Below are 14,780 nucleotides of genomic sequence, written 5' to 3' on the forward strand. Positions count from 1 at the left end.
CATACAATATCATCAGAATTTATTTGTTCTGAGGTAAATATTTTGTACAGCTGCAGTAACAGATCTTAGCTGAATTTATTTAATTTGTACAGTTTATTTTACTCCTTAGTTGACATTACATACTTTATTTTACTATAAGGAAATCTCACTTTCATTAGTCTAATAAAATTTAAATTCTTTATAAGGAGTTAATTTACCCAAACTTGGTTTAACTCCTCTTGGTCGTACCACTTATTTCATAACATTTTCAGTCCTGTTTCGTGTAACAGGCAAGAAAACAGACCAAACTGAGCTATTACTCTGAGAAAGCTGTAATTTTTATAAAATCTATATTGGGTAGTTACTTATCTGATGATGTATTAAAGGAATTAAATTATTTTGATGAATGGGCCAGAAACTTAAATCTTGGCATTTTCATGATGTTCTAATATGAACACCAAATATGTTTTTACAGATTTCCTAGTTGAATTACATAGTTGTTTGAGCTCATTTTATTTGGAAAATTCATTAGGAATTATCTTCAGTTATCTTATTTTTAAATTTTTCTTGTGGGTGTGCAGAATCTCCCATTTTAACCACTTGTCAATGTACAATTCATTAATGTTAATTGTATTTGTAATGTGCTACCATCACCACCACCCATTACCAAAACTTGCTTATCACTCCAAACATAAGCTCTGTACCATTAAGTAGAAATTCCTCATTTCTCTCTCTCCCAGGCCCTTTTTTAACCTGTAACCTACTTAATGTCTCCATGATTTTGCTTATTCAATATCTGTTCTTTTATATCAGGCTTATTTCTCTCAACATGAATTCTTCAAGTTTACCATGTTGTAGCATGTATCAGAACTTCATTCTTTTTTTTACAGCTAAATACTATTCCATTGTATCTACACCATGTTTTGTTTATACATTCATCTCTTGATGAAACACACTTGGATTGTTTTGTTTCCACCTTTAACCGCTTTGAATAATGTTGCAATGAACAGTGGTGTACAAATACCTGTTCAAGCTCCTGCTTTCAATTTTTTGGGGTAAATACCTAAGTGGGATTGGTGGGTCATACAGTAGTTCTACATTTACATTTTTGAGGAACTGCTAAACAGTTTTCCATGACAACAGTACCATTTTACTCCCCACCAGCAATGTGTAAGGGTTCCAGTTTCTCTTTTCCTCACCAACACCTGTTGTTTCCTGTGGTTTTTTTTTTTCCATTATAGCCAACCTAGTAAGGTGTGAAGTGGTATGTCATTTTGATTTTGATTTGCAGGAATATTTTTTATTGCAAATTTAAATCCATTTTATTGTTTTTGTATGCACTGAATGATGATATTTGTTATTTACCTATGTAAACTACCATTTGTTAATCCATTAACCTAACAAGTTTGTATTGTGTGTGTCTGTGCTTATAGCATTTGTCTATGAAGTGAGGTTATAGTAGTGAACAAAGCAGACAAAGAGTCCCTAGTCTCATGAAGCTTACATTTTAGTAAAAGTTATATACAGTATATTAATATGTGATAGGTAGATGACAATTTAAAATATATCTAAAGGAATAGTGATGGGATTGGCATGGTGTCTCTTCTATATAGAGTGATCAGGAAAGTTCTTTCTGATTTCATGTCACACGTAATATATGTTCACATTGACTGTTGGACTTCTACTTGAGCTGAGAATTTATTGTTTCTTTTCTCAATAGGTTCCTTGAAGAATGTAACAACTCTTAAAATAGATGAAAACCAATTAATGTATCTACCAGACTCTATAGGAGGGTAAGATTTTTGTGAATTAAAAGAATTATAAGAATTTACTTTCATTTCAGCATGCCAGATGTATTTTCAGATAGTTATATAAATATCAAATGACGATTCGATGAACATTTAAAAAATTGGTATACAGGTCGGCATATATGTAATAATGATAGGCAGACTTATTTATTACTAGTGTAGTGTATTTTAGTAAAATGGTTTTTCAACTAAAGGTTTTTAAAGTCAAGACAAATGTTCATATGTTCCTAAATTTTGGATTACATATATGGATCCTTTTAAATAATGTATGCTTTTATTTTTAATTAAAGGTTAATATCAATAGAAGAACTGGATTGTAGCTTCAATGAAGTTGAAGCTTTGCCTTCATCTATTGGGCAGCTTACTAATATAAGAACCTTTGCTGCAGATCATAATTACTTACAACAGTTACCACCAGAGGTAATCTATTTCAAATTTGATTTGGATTTTTATCTTTTCATTTGTTTCTGATTATCTTCATTTTAGCTATCCAGTATGATTTTATTTTCTGAATTGTTTCCCATTTTATGCATAAGTCACATTTTGTTTATCCATTCTTTTCCATTGAGTCTTCATGATTTGCTTCTACTTACTATTTGTGAATTATGATGCCATGAATATTGTTCTACAAATATCTTGTTTGAATCCCTGTTTTCTGTTCTTTTCGGTGTGTACCTAGATGTGTAATTACTAGGGTATGATAACTTTGTGTTTAACTTTTTGAGGAACCCACAGCCAATTTTTGATCCCTAAATTTACGTTTCTGTTTCAGATTGGAAGCTGGAAAAATATAACTGTGCTGTTTCTCCATTCTAATAAACTTGAGATACTTCCAGAGGAAATGGGTGATATGCAAAAATTAAAAGTCATTAATTTAAGTGACAATAGGTTTGTAACACTGTGTTCATCATTTTGTTTCTAGAAGACATTGTTTGGATAGAACTAAAGTTTCACATGATATATGGTAGAAAATACTCAAATTCATTTTTAAATAGAATTTTGATCAGAAAAAATGATCAAATTTTATCTGAGGTTAATTATACTGTGGTTATTTATCACTGTTCATTTGTGTTTACTTCAGATACATAACTGTACTCTCTCATTGTAGTAACCTTTTTTACTTCTAATGGCAAAGCTCCATCTTAATGCTTCTGTTGAACAAAGCAGCTTTTGGCTCTAATCTGTTTATGTTTTTCTGGACAGACGTGTAGTTAGGAACTCACTTCGTAGTTTGAACAACAAACCAAGGTACAGAGCAGTAGATTACTAGGGTTATTAAGATGTAATTTACAGGGCCATGATGACTCAGCAGGCAGAGTTCTTGCCTGCCATGCCCGAGGACCCGGGTTTGATTCCCGGTGCTGCCCATGTTAAAGAAAAAGAATGAAATTTACGTCTCTTAGGACAATGTTGAAGTTAATAGCAATGTCCATAATTGTTCCTGAGGTAAAGATATTAATGGTAATGAGAAATTAGCATTTGTAGAGGTTTTTACATTTTGCTTTCATAGTATCTTATATAGTAGTCTTCAAAACAACCTAATAGTCTGATGAGAAAAAATTGGAGCACATAGATAGGATAAGGTCAAGCTTTGATTTAAATCCATTTTATTTAAAAGAGTCGTTCCTTTTTCATTACATCCCTGTTTCAGTCTGTACTTTGTATCCCAAAATTAGAGCCATTGGCGCTAGCAAAATACTTCAAAAGGTAGGCCTCAAAGAGTAAGTAGGCTTTAGATAGCAGGGTTGAAGTAGATATCCTATTTTAAATAAGGTATTTATTTTAGCATTTGAGTGAATATTGAAGTACTTTGTTTTCACTCACTATCATTTTAGAATAGTCTTCTTGAGTATGAAAGTACTGGCTCACAAAGAGATACTGAGCAGTGCAGTTTTTATAACAAGCAATTAGTAATAGTATTTCCTTTAAGTTTGTTTTTCCTAAATATAAATAAAACAGTCAAAATGATGTTATAGCATATTGCTTTAAGTGTCCAAGTCCCTTAAGTCAGGGGCAATAATATTTTTTAGCAGATATTGTTAGATTATCCATTTTTTTGTCAGTTGGATTGATTCAGTTGAAGAATTATATTTGTATAACATAAAACTTCAATTTTTGTCCTATGTCCTTTACAAAGACCTATATTGTTTTGTCTCCTGAATTGTTTAGAAGGGCATTAGTTTTAGCTCTCAACTTCATTTTGCTTTTTTTTTTTTTTTAACATGGGCAGGCTTCGGAAATCGAACCCGAGTCTCTGGCATGGCAGGCAAGAACTCTGCCACTGAGCCACTGTTGCCCACCCTCAACTTCATTTTAAATCTTTTAATTTTAAAGTTTAATTTTGCTTTGTTTTTTTTCCTCTCACAGATTAAAGAATTTGCCTTTTAGCTTTACAAAACTTCAGCAATTGACTGCAGTGTGGCTCTCAGATAATCAGGTGGGAATTCTGATTTTATAAATTATTGAGAGTCCAATTTTGTTATGTAATTATGCATTCTAATATCACAGGGTTATTTAAGAGCAGTTACATTATGGTACACAAAATCTTGTTACATGTATGAGGAAAATTCTCAGCATATATTTACGAACAGATACTTTTTTTGAAATAGGTGTAGCTCATAAAGAACAAATTTTATTTGACTTGTCTAATGTCTCTTAAATCAATGAAACAGTTTATAGCTGAGGAAATTATACTCAGTGCTCCCTAATTTGGAATAGTTTTTGTGATTATCCAATATGGCATATACCTGTAAAATTTGATAATCAATATAAATTAGCTTAGTTCTAAGTGGGCACTTTCACAATCATTAAAGAAATGTTTCTAAGAAAGAATCATTTGGTACACTTTGACAAATTGAAAGTTTACAATAGGCTATAAAGTGTTCAGAACTGGGAATATATTGATGAAGCAAATAGTCTTTTTACTTTCATTGAGCTTACACTCATTGGCAAGAGAAATAAACAATGTAATAATGTTTCAGATGATGGTAAGTGCTGTGAAAAAAAATAGACAAGAATTTCATGGTTGGTGTAGGATCATTGGGAAATGCCTGAAGAGCGAATGGTAGCGGAGATTCGCGAATGAAATTAGAAATGATCCATGCATAGTCTGGGGAGGGCGGAACGGACATTTAGAAAAGACTAAGTGCAAAAGCTCCGATACAGAAATAAGCTTGGTGTATTTGAGGAATAATTAAAAGCCAACTGGCATGATTTCTAAATGTTGGGTTAATTTCTTTTTTTCCGTTAATTAATTAAAAAAAAAAAAAGCCAACTGGTCTTGAGCATAATGAGCAAAGGAGAGAGAGAACTGTACAGGTTAGGTCAGGGGGAAAGCAGAGGCCACATCACGTAGGGCCTCGTTGGCAGTAGTAAATGTTTCAGGTTTTATTGTCAGAGGGAAATCTGCTGAATTACTTTGAGGCAAGGAATGACAAGATATGGTTTATGTTTTTTAAAGATTATCCTGTTTCTTTCCTGAAGGATTGCCTGTGCCTACAGAAGGCAAGGGTGTAAAAGCAGAAAAACCAGTAAGGAGGCTGTTCCAGGAGTCCAGAAAAGGGGTGTGGTGGGCTTTGATTAGCATAATAACAGTGGAGATGGTGAGCAGAGGCCAGATTTGGGATGTATTTTCAAGATCTAGCTAGTTGAACTTACTCCTGAACTTACTCCAACTTACTTTTGAGAGAAAAAGGAATCAAGTATGAATCCTAAGTTTTTAATCCAATCAAGTGAAATATCGGAGTTGATGTTTTCTAAGATAGGAAATCAAGGTGAGAGGAGCAGGTTTGGGGGTGATGTCAAGAATTTGATCTTTAACATTGTTAAATTTGAGAAGCTTATTAGATACTTAAGTAGGAATGATACGTCAATGTTGGGTATTTAAGTTTGGAAACTCGTTGGTTAGAGATACAAATTTGGTAGTCCACGTTGTACAAAGAAGGAAGGGAGACAGAATAGAGAGAGTTGAAAAGAACCACGGATTGAGGCCAGGGACGAAAGCATCTTAGAATGGATAGTGTGAAAAGGCCATCTGAAGAAGGTGTCTCAGGAAAAATCAGTCGTGTCAAGTGCTGCTGATAGATGAAGTAGATGAGGATTGCTGGTTGGCCACTGCTTTGTTAATGTGGAGGTGATCGGCGACATTTATGTGAACAGTTTTATTGGAATGTGGGGAGGAAAGCTAGATTTAAGTGTGCTAGAGAACGGGAGGCAAGGAGGTTAGAATATGCATATATTCACTAATTTATCTTTCTATCTGGCCAGGTTTTATTTTGAACAATTAATATGTCTTTCTGTATTTGCTGTAGTCTTTGAATTAAGAATTAATATTTCATGTTTGCAAATAGTAGTGTATTTCACCTTTTAAAAGTATATTATATTGGCAAAATGTACTTTGGATTTAATTTGAAATGTACAGTTCTCTTTCTTAGGATTCACTTCTAGACTTAGGCACAGAACATGTATTAATACATTTTGTCTAATTAGCCATTGTTTGAGTCAGCGCATTGAGTGTTAGAGCTGTAAGGGATCTTAGAAATAATCTTTTTGAAACCTTCTGCTTGGAGGTATAAGAAATCTCCCATATGATGTCACTGAAATTGTGGCTCCAAAAAAGAAGTACAGTATATGACATGATAAAGGAGAGTCAGTTTAAAATGTGCACCTTAATGTTCAGTTATGAGAACTTGATCACTGTTGCTCATGTTTTTGATTGGGCTTTTATTTAGGTGTCTGTGCTGTTTTGGGAAAATTGGGGAACATTTTGAGGAGAAATGATAGTAACAAGATAATTAGAAAATAATAGTCTTACAAGTTAAGGATATTGGTTTTTCATTGTGAAAGAAGAAACTAATGGATAACTTACTGTCTTTAAGTATGAGGAAAGTTTTTTTACATTTGTATTCTCAGGTATTTTAATGCAATACGTAATTTGCTGATTTTTTAAAACATTTTTATTGTATAATATAACATATATACAAAGCAAAGAAAGAAAAAAGCAATAGTTTTCAAAGTACTCTTTGACAAGTAGTTACAGGATAGATTTCAGAGTTTGTCATGTGCTATTATGCCGTCACCTCAGATTTTTCCTTCTAGTTGCTCCAGAAAATAAGGCAAGAAGGAATACTTTTTTTTAATCATCGACTTTTTTTTTCCTTTTTTGTGAAAAATAGCACATATACAAAAAGCAATAAACTTCAAAGCACAGCACAACAATTAGTTCTAGAACACATTTCAGAGTTTGATATGGGTAAAATTCCAGAATTTTAGATTTTTACTTCTAGCTACTCTAACATACTGGAGACTAAAAGAAATATCAGTTTAATGATTCAGCAATCATATTTGTTTGTTAAACCCTGCTTTCTCTGTATAACGCTAACACTTTTTTTTTTGCCATTAGCAATTTTTTAATAGACTTTTTATTTTGGAATAATTTTAGATTTATAGAAAAGTTGCAAAGATAATAAAGATAGTTCCTGTAAACCTTCACCAAGCTTTCTCTATTGTTAACATCTTTTTTTAAAAAATATTTTTATTATAAACAATGAACAGACATCAATGTTCTTGACATGGTTATAATCAGTAGTTCACAGTATCATCACGTGGTTGTGTATTCATCACCATGATGATTTTTTTTGAACATTCGCATATCTCCAGTAAAGGAAAGGAAAAAGAAAAAAACTCTTACCTGCTGTAGACCTTCCTACTCCCTTTCATTGTCCACTAGTATTTCAATCTACTCAATTTATTTTAACCTTTGTTTCCCCTATTATTTGTTTTTTTTTTTTAATCCATATTTTCTACTCACCATCACTTTTGATCTTTCTATCCCACTCTTTAGGGGTATTTGGGCTATGGCCATTATAACTTTTTCATCTTGGAAGAGGCTGTCAATCATGTGGGGTAGGGAGATGAAAGTAGCTGATGTTCTGGAAAGGCTGGGCCCTCTAGTTTCAAGGCTTATTTGGTCCAGGTACTCATCTGGAGATAGTAGGTTTCTGGGAAGTTTCCCTAGTGCATGGAACCTTTGAATCTTATGTACTGCCCTAGGTGTTCTAGGATTGGTTAGAATGGTTTTGGTTGGGGTTTGGCAGGTTGTGATCGGTAGCAATGTCTAACTGAAGCTTGCTTAAAAGTGACCTCCAGAGTAGCCTCTTGGCTCTATTTGAACTCTCTCAGCCACTGATACCTTATTTGTTACATTTTTTCCCCTTTTGGTCAGAATGGAATTGTTGATCCCATTGTGCCAGGGTGTCATCTCCAATGCCACCAGGAAGACTTTCGCCCCTGGACGTTGTGTCCTAAGTAGGAGGGAGGGCAGTGATTTCACTTGTAGAGCTGGGCTTAGAGAGTGAGGCTACATCTGAACAACAAAAGAGATCCTCCAGAAGTAACTCTTAAGCATACCTATAGATAGGCCTAAGCTTCTCCCCTACCTACATAAGCTTCACAAGAGTAAGCCTCAAGATCAAGGGCTTGGCCTTTTGAGTTGGGTATCCCTGATGTTTGACCAGGGTATCAGGGGATTCCCTGATAGTAAAATAAAATAATTCCATATTTTTACTCCCATCCCTCAGGGAATTTTGCTGATACTTTGTGATTATCTGCTTAATATATTCTAGTAGGTATCCAGGAATTTCATTAAGCTATACAGTATTAAAGTCTCTCATTCTGTATTCCAGTTGTTCAAATGAGCTGTTCAGAGAGATTGAGTTAAATTATGTGCTACAGAAAATTTAGGTTCTGGACAAAATAAACCTTTCTTCCTTTGGTCTCAAAGAGTAGGTGTGGTTCTAAAATAATAGACATGTCTTCCTTACCCCTGTGTTCTGAATTAACTTAATCCTGACCTGATTGGTTTCATTCTTATCTCTAAGTATCAGGATGTAGATATATAAAACGGCCTCTCAAAATCCAGAAATAATAATTACCACTACTGACTGAAGGTGTCTGCCATGAGAGTCCACCTTCACTTCTGTCTGTTCCCTTTCATTTTGAGTTCAACCTCATTAGCTAACCGTTCACCCATCTCTAGCTTCTATGTATCTTTGAGTCTCCTATATTCTGTATTTTAAGCCTCTTATTTATCTTTACCATGGTCATAAAAGTGGAGTCATACAGTATCTACCCTTTTGTGTCTGGCTTATTTCACTCAGCGTTATGTTCTCAAGGCTCATCCATTTTGTCATGTGCTTCAGGACGTCATTTTTGTCTTACTACTGCATAATATTCTATTTTATCAGTAAACCACATTTTGTTTATCCACTCGTCTGTTGATGGGCATTTCGACTGTTTGTGGGCGATTGTGAATAATGCTGCTTTGAACATCAGTGTGCAAATGTCTGTTTGTGCCACTGCTTTCAGCTCTTCTGGGCTCAGTAGTGCTATGGCTGGGTCATAGGGCAGCTAGTAATTTAGTTCCCTAAGGAACCGCCAAACTGTCTTCCAGAGTGACTGTACCATTACACATTCCCACCAGCAGTGCATAAGTGTCCCAGTTTCTCCACATCCTCTCCATTTATACTCTCCTGTTTGTTTAATCGAGCCATTCTTATAGGTGTGAGGTGGTATCTCATTGGCGTCTTGATCTGCATTTCCCTTATAGCTAATGAAAATGAGCATCTCATCATGTGCTTTTGAGCCATGTGTATTTGCTCTTCAGAAAAATGCCTAATCATATCTTTAGCCCATTTTATAATGGGGTTGTTTGTACTTTTGTTGTTGAGTTGTATGATTTCTTTATGTATACAGGATATCAAACCTTTGTCCGATGTGTGATTTCCAAACATTTTCACCCATTGAGTTGGCTGCCTCTTCACCATTTTGACAAAGTCTTTCAAGGTGCAGAAACATTTGATTTTGAAGAGCTCCCATTTATCTATTCTTTTGTTGCTTGTGCTTTGGGTGTAAAAGTTGAGGAAGCTACCTTCTATTACTGGGTCTTGAAGATGTTTCCCTTCATTTTCTTCTAGAAGCTTTATGGTGCTAGTTCTTATATCTAGGTTTTGGTCTACTTTGAGTTAATTTTTGTGTAGGTGTAAGGGGTCCTCTTTCATTCTTTTGGCTATTGAAGTCTAGTTCTCCCCTGCCCATTTATTGAAAAGGCTATTTTGTCCCAATTCAGAAGATTTGGGGGCTTTTTCAAAACTCAGTTGACCATGGATTTGGTGGTCTATTTCCGCACTCTCAGTTCTATTCCATTGTCAGTACTAGTGGAATACCAATGGAGTCTTTGTGCCAGTACCATGCTTTTTTGACCGCTGTGCTTTATAAGTTTTAAAGTCAATAAGTTTTAATCTTCCCAGTTTGTCCTTTTTTTAGGATGCTTTTAGCTATTTGGGTTCTCTTTCCTTTCCGGGTGATTTGCTAACTAGCTTTTTGAAGTTTTCAAAGTTGGTTGTTGGAATTTTCATTGGTACTGCATTGAATCTGTAGATCAATTTGGGGAGAATTGACATCTCAACTATATTAACCTTCCTATCCATGAGGAGGGAATATCTTTCCACCTATTTAGATCTCCTTTGATTTCTTTTAGCAATGTTATGTTGTTTTCTGTGTACAAGTTCTTTATGTCCCTAGTTGAGTTCATTCCTAAGTGCTTGATTATTTCAGTTGCTATTTTGAATGGAATTTTTTCCTTCACTGACTCCTCAGTTAGGTCATTGCTTGTGTATAGAAATGTTACTGATTTTTGCACATTAATTTTATATCCTGCCAGCTTCCTGAATTTTAGCTCAAGTTGTTTTGTTGTCGATTTCTTAGGATTTTCCAAGTATAGTTATCTAGTCATCTGCAAATAATCAAAGTTTTAGTTCTTCCTTTACTTCTTCTTTCCAGTTTGGGTACCTTTTATTTTTTTGTCTTGCCTAATTGCTCTAGCTAGACTACAACTTCTAGTATAATGTTAAATAATAGTGGTGACAGAGGACATCCTTGTCTTATTCCCAATCTTAGGGAGAAAGCTTTCAGTCTCTTTCGATTGAGTACAATGCTGGCTGATGGTTTTTCATATATGGGCTTTATCAGGAACTTACTTTTGATTCCTATCTTTTGAAGGGATTTTATCAGAAAAGGATGTTGAATTTTGTTGAATGCTTTTTCAGCATCAGTTAAGACGATCATGTGATTTTTTTCCCTTTCTGTTTTTTTTTAATGTGTTAATTGATTTTCTTGTGTTGAACCATCCTTGCATTCCTGTTATAAACCCCACCTGGTTTGGTGTATAATTCTTTTAATGTATTGTTGGATTCGGTTTGCTAGTATTTAGTTGAGAATTTTTGCATCTGTGTTCATTAGGGAGATTGGCCTGTAGCTTTCCTTTCTTATAGCATCTTTATCTGGTTTTGGTATTAGAATGATATTAGCTTCATAAAATGAGTTAGGTCGTGTTCCTTTTTCTCCAGTGTTTTGGAAAAGTTTAAGCAAGATTGGTATTAGTTCTTTTTTTTTCTTTCCCATAAAGCCATCTGGCCCTGGGTTTTTCTTAGTAGGAAGATTTTTGATGACTGATTTAAATCTCTTTATGTGTGATTGGTTTGTTGAAATCCTCTTTTTCTTCCTAAGTCACTGTAGCTTGTTTATATGTTTCCAAGAATTTGTCCATTTCATCTGAGTTGTCTGGTTTTGTTAGTTGTTCATAGTATCATCTTATGATTTATTTCTTCAGGGTCTGAGCTAATACACCCCTTCTCATTTCTTATTTTATTTACATCCTCTCTCTTTTTTTCTTTGTCAGTCTTGCTAATGGCCCAACAATTTTATTGATTTTCTCAGTAAAATCAAAGCAGCTTTGATTTTATTGATTCTTTCTATTGTTCTTCTGATCTCCCATTCATTTATCTCTGCTTTAATCTTTGTTGTTTCTCTTCTTCTGTTTGCTCTGGAGTTAGTTTTCCGTTCTTTTTCAAGTTTCTCCAGATAGGCAGTCAAGTCCTCGAGTTTTCTTCCTTCTTGTTTTTTAATATTGGCATTTAGAGCAATAAATTTCCCTCTCAGCACAGCCTTTGCTGCATCCCATAAGTTCTGATATGTTGTATTCTCATTTTCATTCATCACCAGATAGCTGCTGATTTCTCTAGCAATTTCTTCTTTGACTCACTGATTGTTTAAGAGCGTGTTATTTAATCTCCATATATTTGTGAAAGTTCTCATTCTTTGGTGTTTATTGATATCCAGATTCATTCCATTGTGATCAGAGAGTGCTTTGAAGAATTCCATTGTTTTTTAAGTTTATAAATACCTGTTATTACCCCAGCGTATGATCTGTCCTGGAGAATGTTCAGTGAGCCCTAGAGAAGATGTATATCCTGGTGTTCTGGGTATAATGACCTATATATGTCTGTTAGGTCTGATTCATTTAGCACTCTAAGTTCTCTATTTCCCTGTTGATCTTCTGTCTGGTTGTTCTATCTATAGAAGAGAGTGGTGTATTGAAATCTTCCTACTATTACTGTTGAAACATCTATCGCTCCCTACAGTTTTGCAGAAACATTTGATTTTGAAGAGCTCCCATTTATCTATTCTTTTGTCTGTCTCGTGTACTTTGGAGCTCCTTGATTAGGACTATAAACATTTATGATTGTTATTTCTTCTTGATGAATTGTTCCTTTTTTTAATATATACTGTCCTTCTTTGTCTCTTATGATGTCTTCACATTTAAAGTCTATTTGTCCAATATTAGTGTAGCTACTCCTGCTTTGTTTAGGTTGCAACTTGCATGGAACATCTTTTTCCATCCTTTCACTTTCAATCTATTTGTATCTTTATGTCTAAAATGAGTCTCTTGTAAGCAGCAAGCTGGATTATATTTCTTAATCCATTCTGCCAATCTATATCTGTTAATTGGTAAATTTAGGCTGTTAACATTCAAAATTATTACTGAAAAGGCATTTCTTGAATCCACCCTCTTATCTTTTTTATTTTGTTTGTCAAAACTGTATATTCTTTTACCTCTTTTTCTTTTTATTTCTAAGTTACTCTTAGTGGTACTCTGTAATTCTGTGCCCTTGTCCAGACCTCCCTCTCTTGTCTTTGTTTTTCCAACTGGCATAACTCCCTTTAGTATTTCTTGGAAGGCCAGTCTCTTGCTGATGAATTCTTTCAGAATTTGTTTGTCTGTGAAAATTTTAATCTCTCTCTCAGTTTAGAAGGACAACTTGACTGGGTACAGATTCTTGGCTGGAAGTCTTTCTCTTTCAGGACCTTAAATATGTCATACCACTGCCTTCTTGCCTTTGTAGTGCCAGTTGAGTAGTCTGAACTCAGTCTTTTATGGTTACCCATGTATGTGGTAGATTATTTTTCTTTTGCCACTTTGAGGATTTTCTGTTTCTCTTCAACATTTGACAGGTGTATTTTTATGTATCTTGGGGAAGTCCTGTTTGGATGTATTGTGTTTGGAGTTAGCTGAGCTTCTTTCACTTGCATAGTTATGTCCTTATTATTTCCCCCATTTTGTCCTTTGTCCTCTACTAATCCTCCTAGCCCTTTACTCTTCTCTTCTGGGATACCAGTGATAGTTGTATTTGTGCACTTTGTTTTATCCATCATTTCCCTAAGATGCAATTCATTTTTCTCCGTCTTTTTTTTTGCCATTTGCTGTTTGAGTGTTCAAAATCAGTTTTCTGTCTCCTAGCTCACTTATTCTTTCTTCTGCATCTTCAGATCTGCTGTTGTGTACTTCTAGTATGTTTTTTATTTGGTCTGCAGCATCTTTAATCTCTTTGAGATCTGCTGTTTTCCTATTTATTCTTTCAGATTCCTCTTTATGCCTTGTAGTGTTTTCTTGATCTCCTCTAGGTCATTAGCCTTCCCATTTTATTTTGTAGAGTTATATGAACATCTTTGATTAGTTGTTCCAACATCTGTGTCTCCTCTGGTGTTTAATTTGGTTGTTAGGCTGAGTTATATCTGTCTGCATCATGATATACTTAGTGATCTTCTGTTGTCTTTGCAGCATGTACATATCTTGATTGGCTTACTTTGGAAGTTGATTTCCTACAGTAGTCTAAAACCTTTTACTTGTGAGATGGATGTGGAGCAGGATGTAGGGCATGGAGCGGAGCACAACAGTGAGGTAATGTGTTGCAGCGCAGGTATAGACACAGGTTGGAGAGGCTACGCTGGTCCCTGTGAGCGAGGTTGCCGAGTGGTGATCAGGATGTGGCTGTGCGGGTGCACAGGTTTGGGGGGTGGTACTCGTTGAAACACAGATCAAAAGGTGGCCGACATTACCTGAGGTTGAAATGCCAGAACTGCCCTGGTATAATGTAGATGAGGGGATCCAGAGGCTTAGAGAGATTGGAATGTGAGTGGATTTATTGTGCAAAACCTGCTCTTACACCCCAGGAATGTCCGGAGGATGCATCTTTTACCAGAACAGTGAGAAATAAATTTGTGAGGCTAGCGCCATCATCCCTGAAGAGCTCTGTAGTTGCACTTTATGTAGGTCAGCTATTACTGTAGGAACTGCTGTCACTGAGCTGGAATCCTTAAACACAATGGGGATGACAGGATCCCGAGTTGGCAGAAGCCACGTGGCAGCACTTAATCACCAAAGACAGTGTGGATGTGGCTGTTATGATAGATAGTAAACTCAAAGCAGGAGTCAGAATTATATGACTCAGAGATTTGTGGCATTGGCTAGTAAATCATGGGGTACCTAGAAATACAATAGATGGGCAGTCTACTAAATTCTTGTTTGAGCTGTATAAACAAAAGAATTCTAGGTCAAGTGAACAGAAGTCTAACATGAATTACAAAAACATACAGTCACGACCTCTTAATCAATTTCCAGACTTGAGACAGTTTGCAGATCCAGAGCCCCTTGAATGAAGGGAAGCCAGGTCCCTTTGGGGGAGAAACCTGTTACACTGCCACAAATTTATACTGTTAATCTTCCTCCAAGTCTTCCCCAAGGAGACCAATGGCCTTTTACCAGGGTAACTGTGCATTGGGGAAAAGGAAATGATTAGATATTTCGGGGATTATTAG

General features: G+C 35.2%; 1 protein-coding gene across 10 annotated transcripts in view; it reads left to right on the plus strand.

Moving 5' to 3' along the window:
- Positions 1–14,780, plus strand: part of ERBIN (erbb2 interacting protein) — a 271,624-nt gene that overhangs the window by 206,757 nt on the left and 50,087 nt on the right. For all 10 annotated transcript variants that reach the window (XM_077117317.1, XM_077117315.1, XM_077117320.1 and 7 more), the window contains 4 exons: positions 1,700–1,772; positions 2,078–2,207; positions 2,560–2,675; positions 4,155–4,224. In XM_077117317.1, coding sequence (XP_076973432.1) covers positions 1,700–1,772; positions 2,078–2,207; positions 2,560–2,675; positions 4,155–4,224 — 389 coding nt within the window. The remainder of the gene's footprint in view (positions 1–1,699; positions 1,773–2,077; positions 2,208–2,559; positions 2,676–4,154; positions 4,225–14,780) is intronic.

Source organism: Tamandua tetradactyla, chromosome 9 (assembly GCF_023851605.1).
Source record: "Tamandua tetradactyla isolate mTamTet1 chromosome 9, mTamTet1.pri, whole genome shotgun sequence".
NCBI classification, from domain to species: Eukaryota; Metazoa; Chordata; class Mammalia; order Pilosa; family Myrmecophagidae; genus Tamandua; species Tamandua tetradactyla.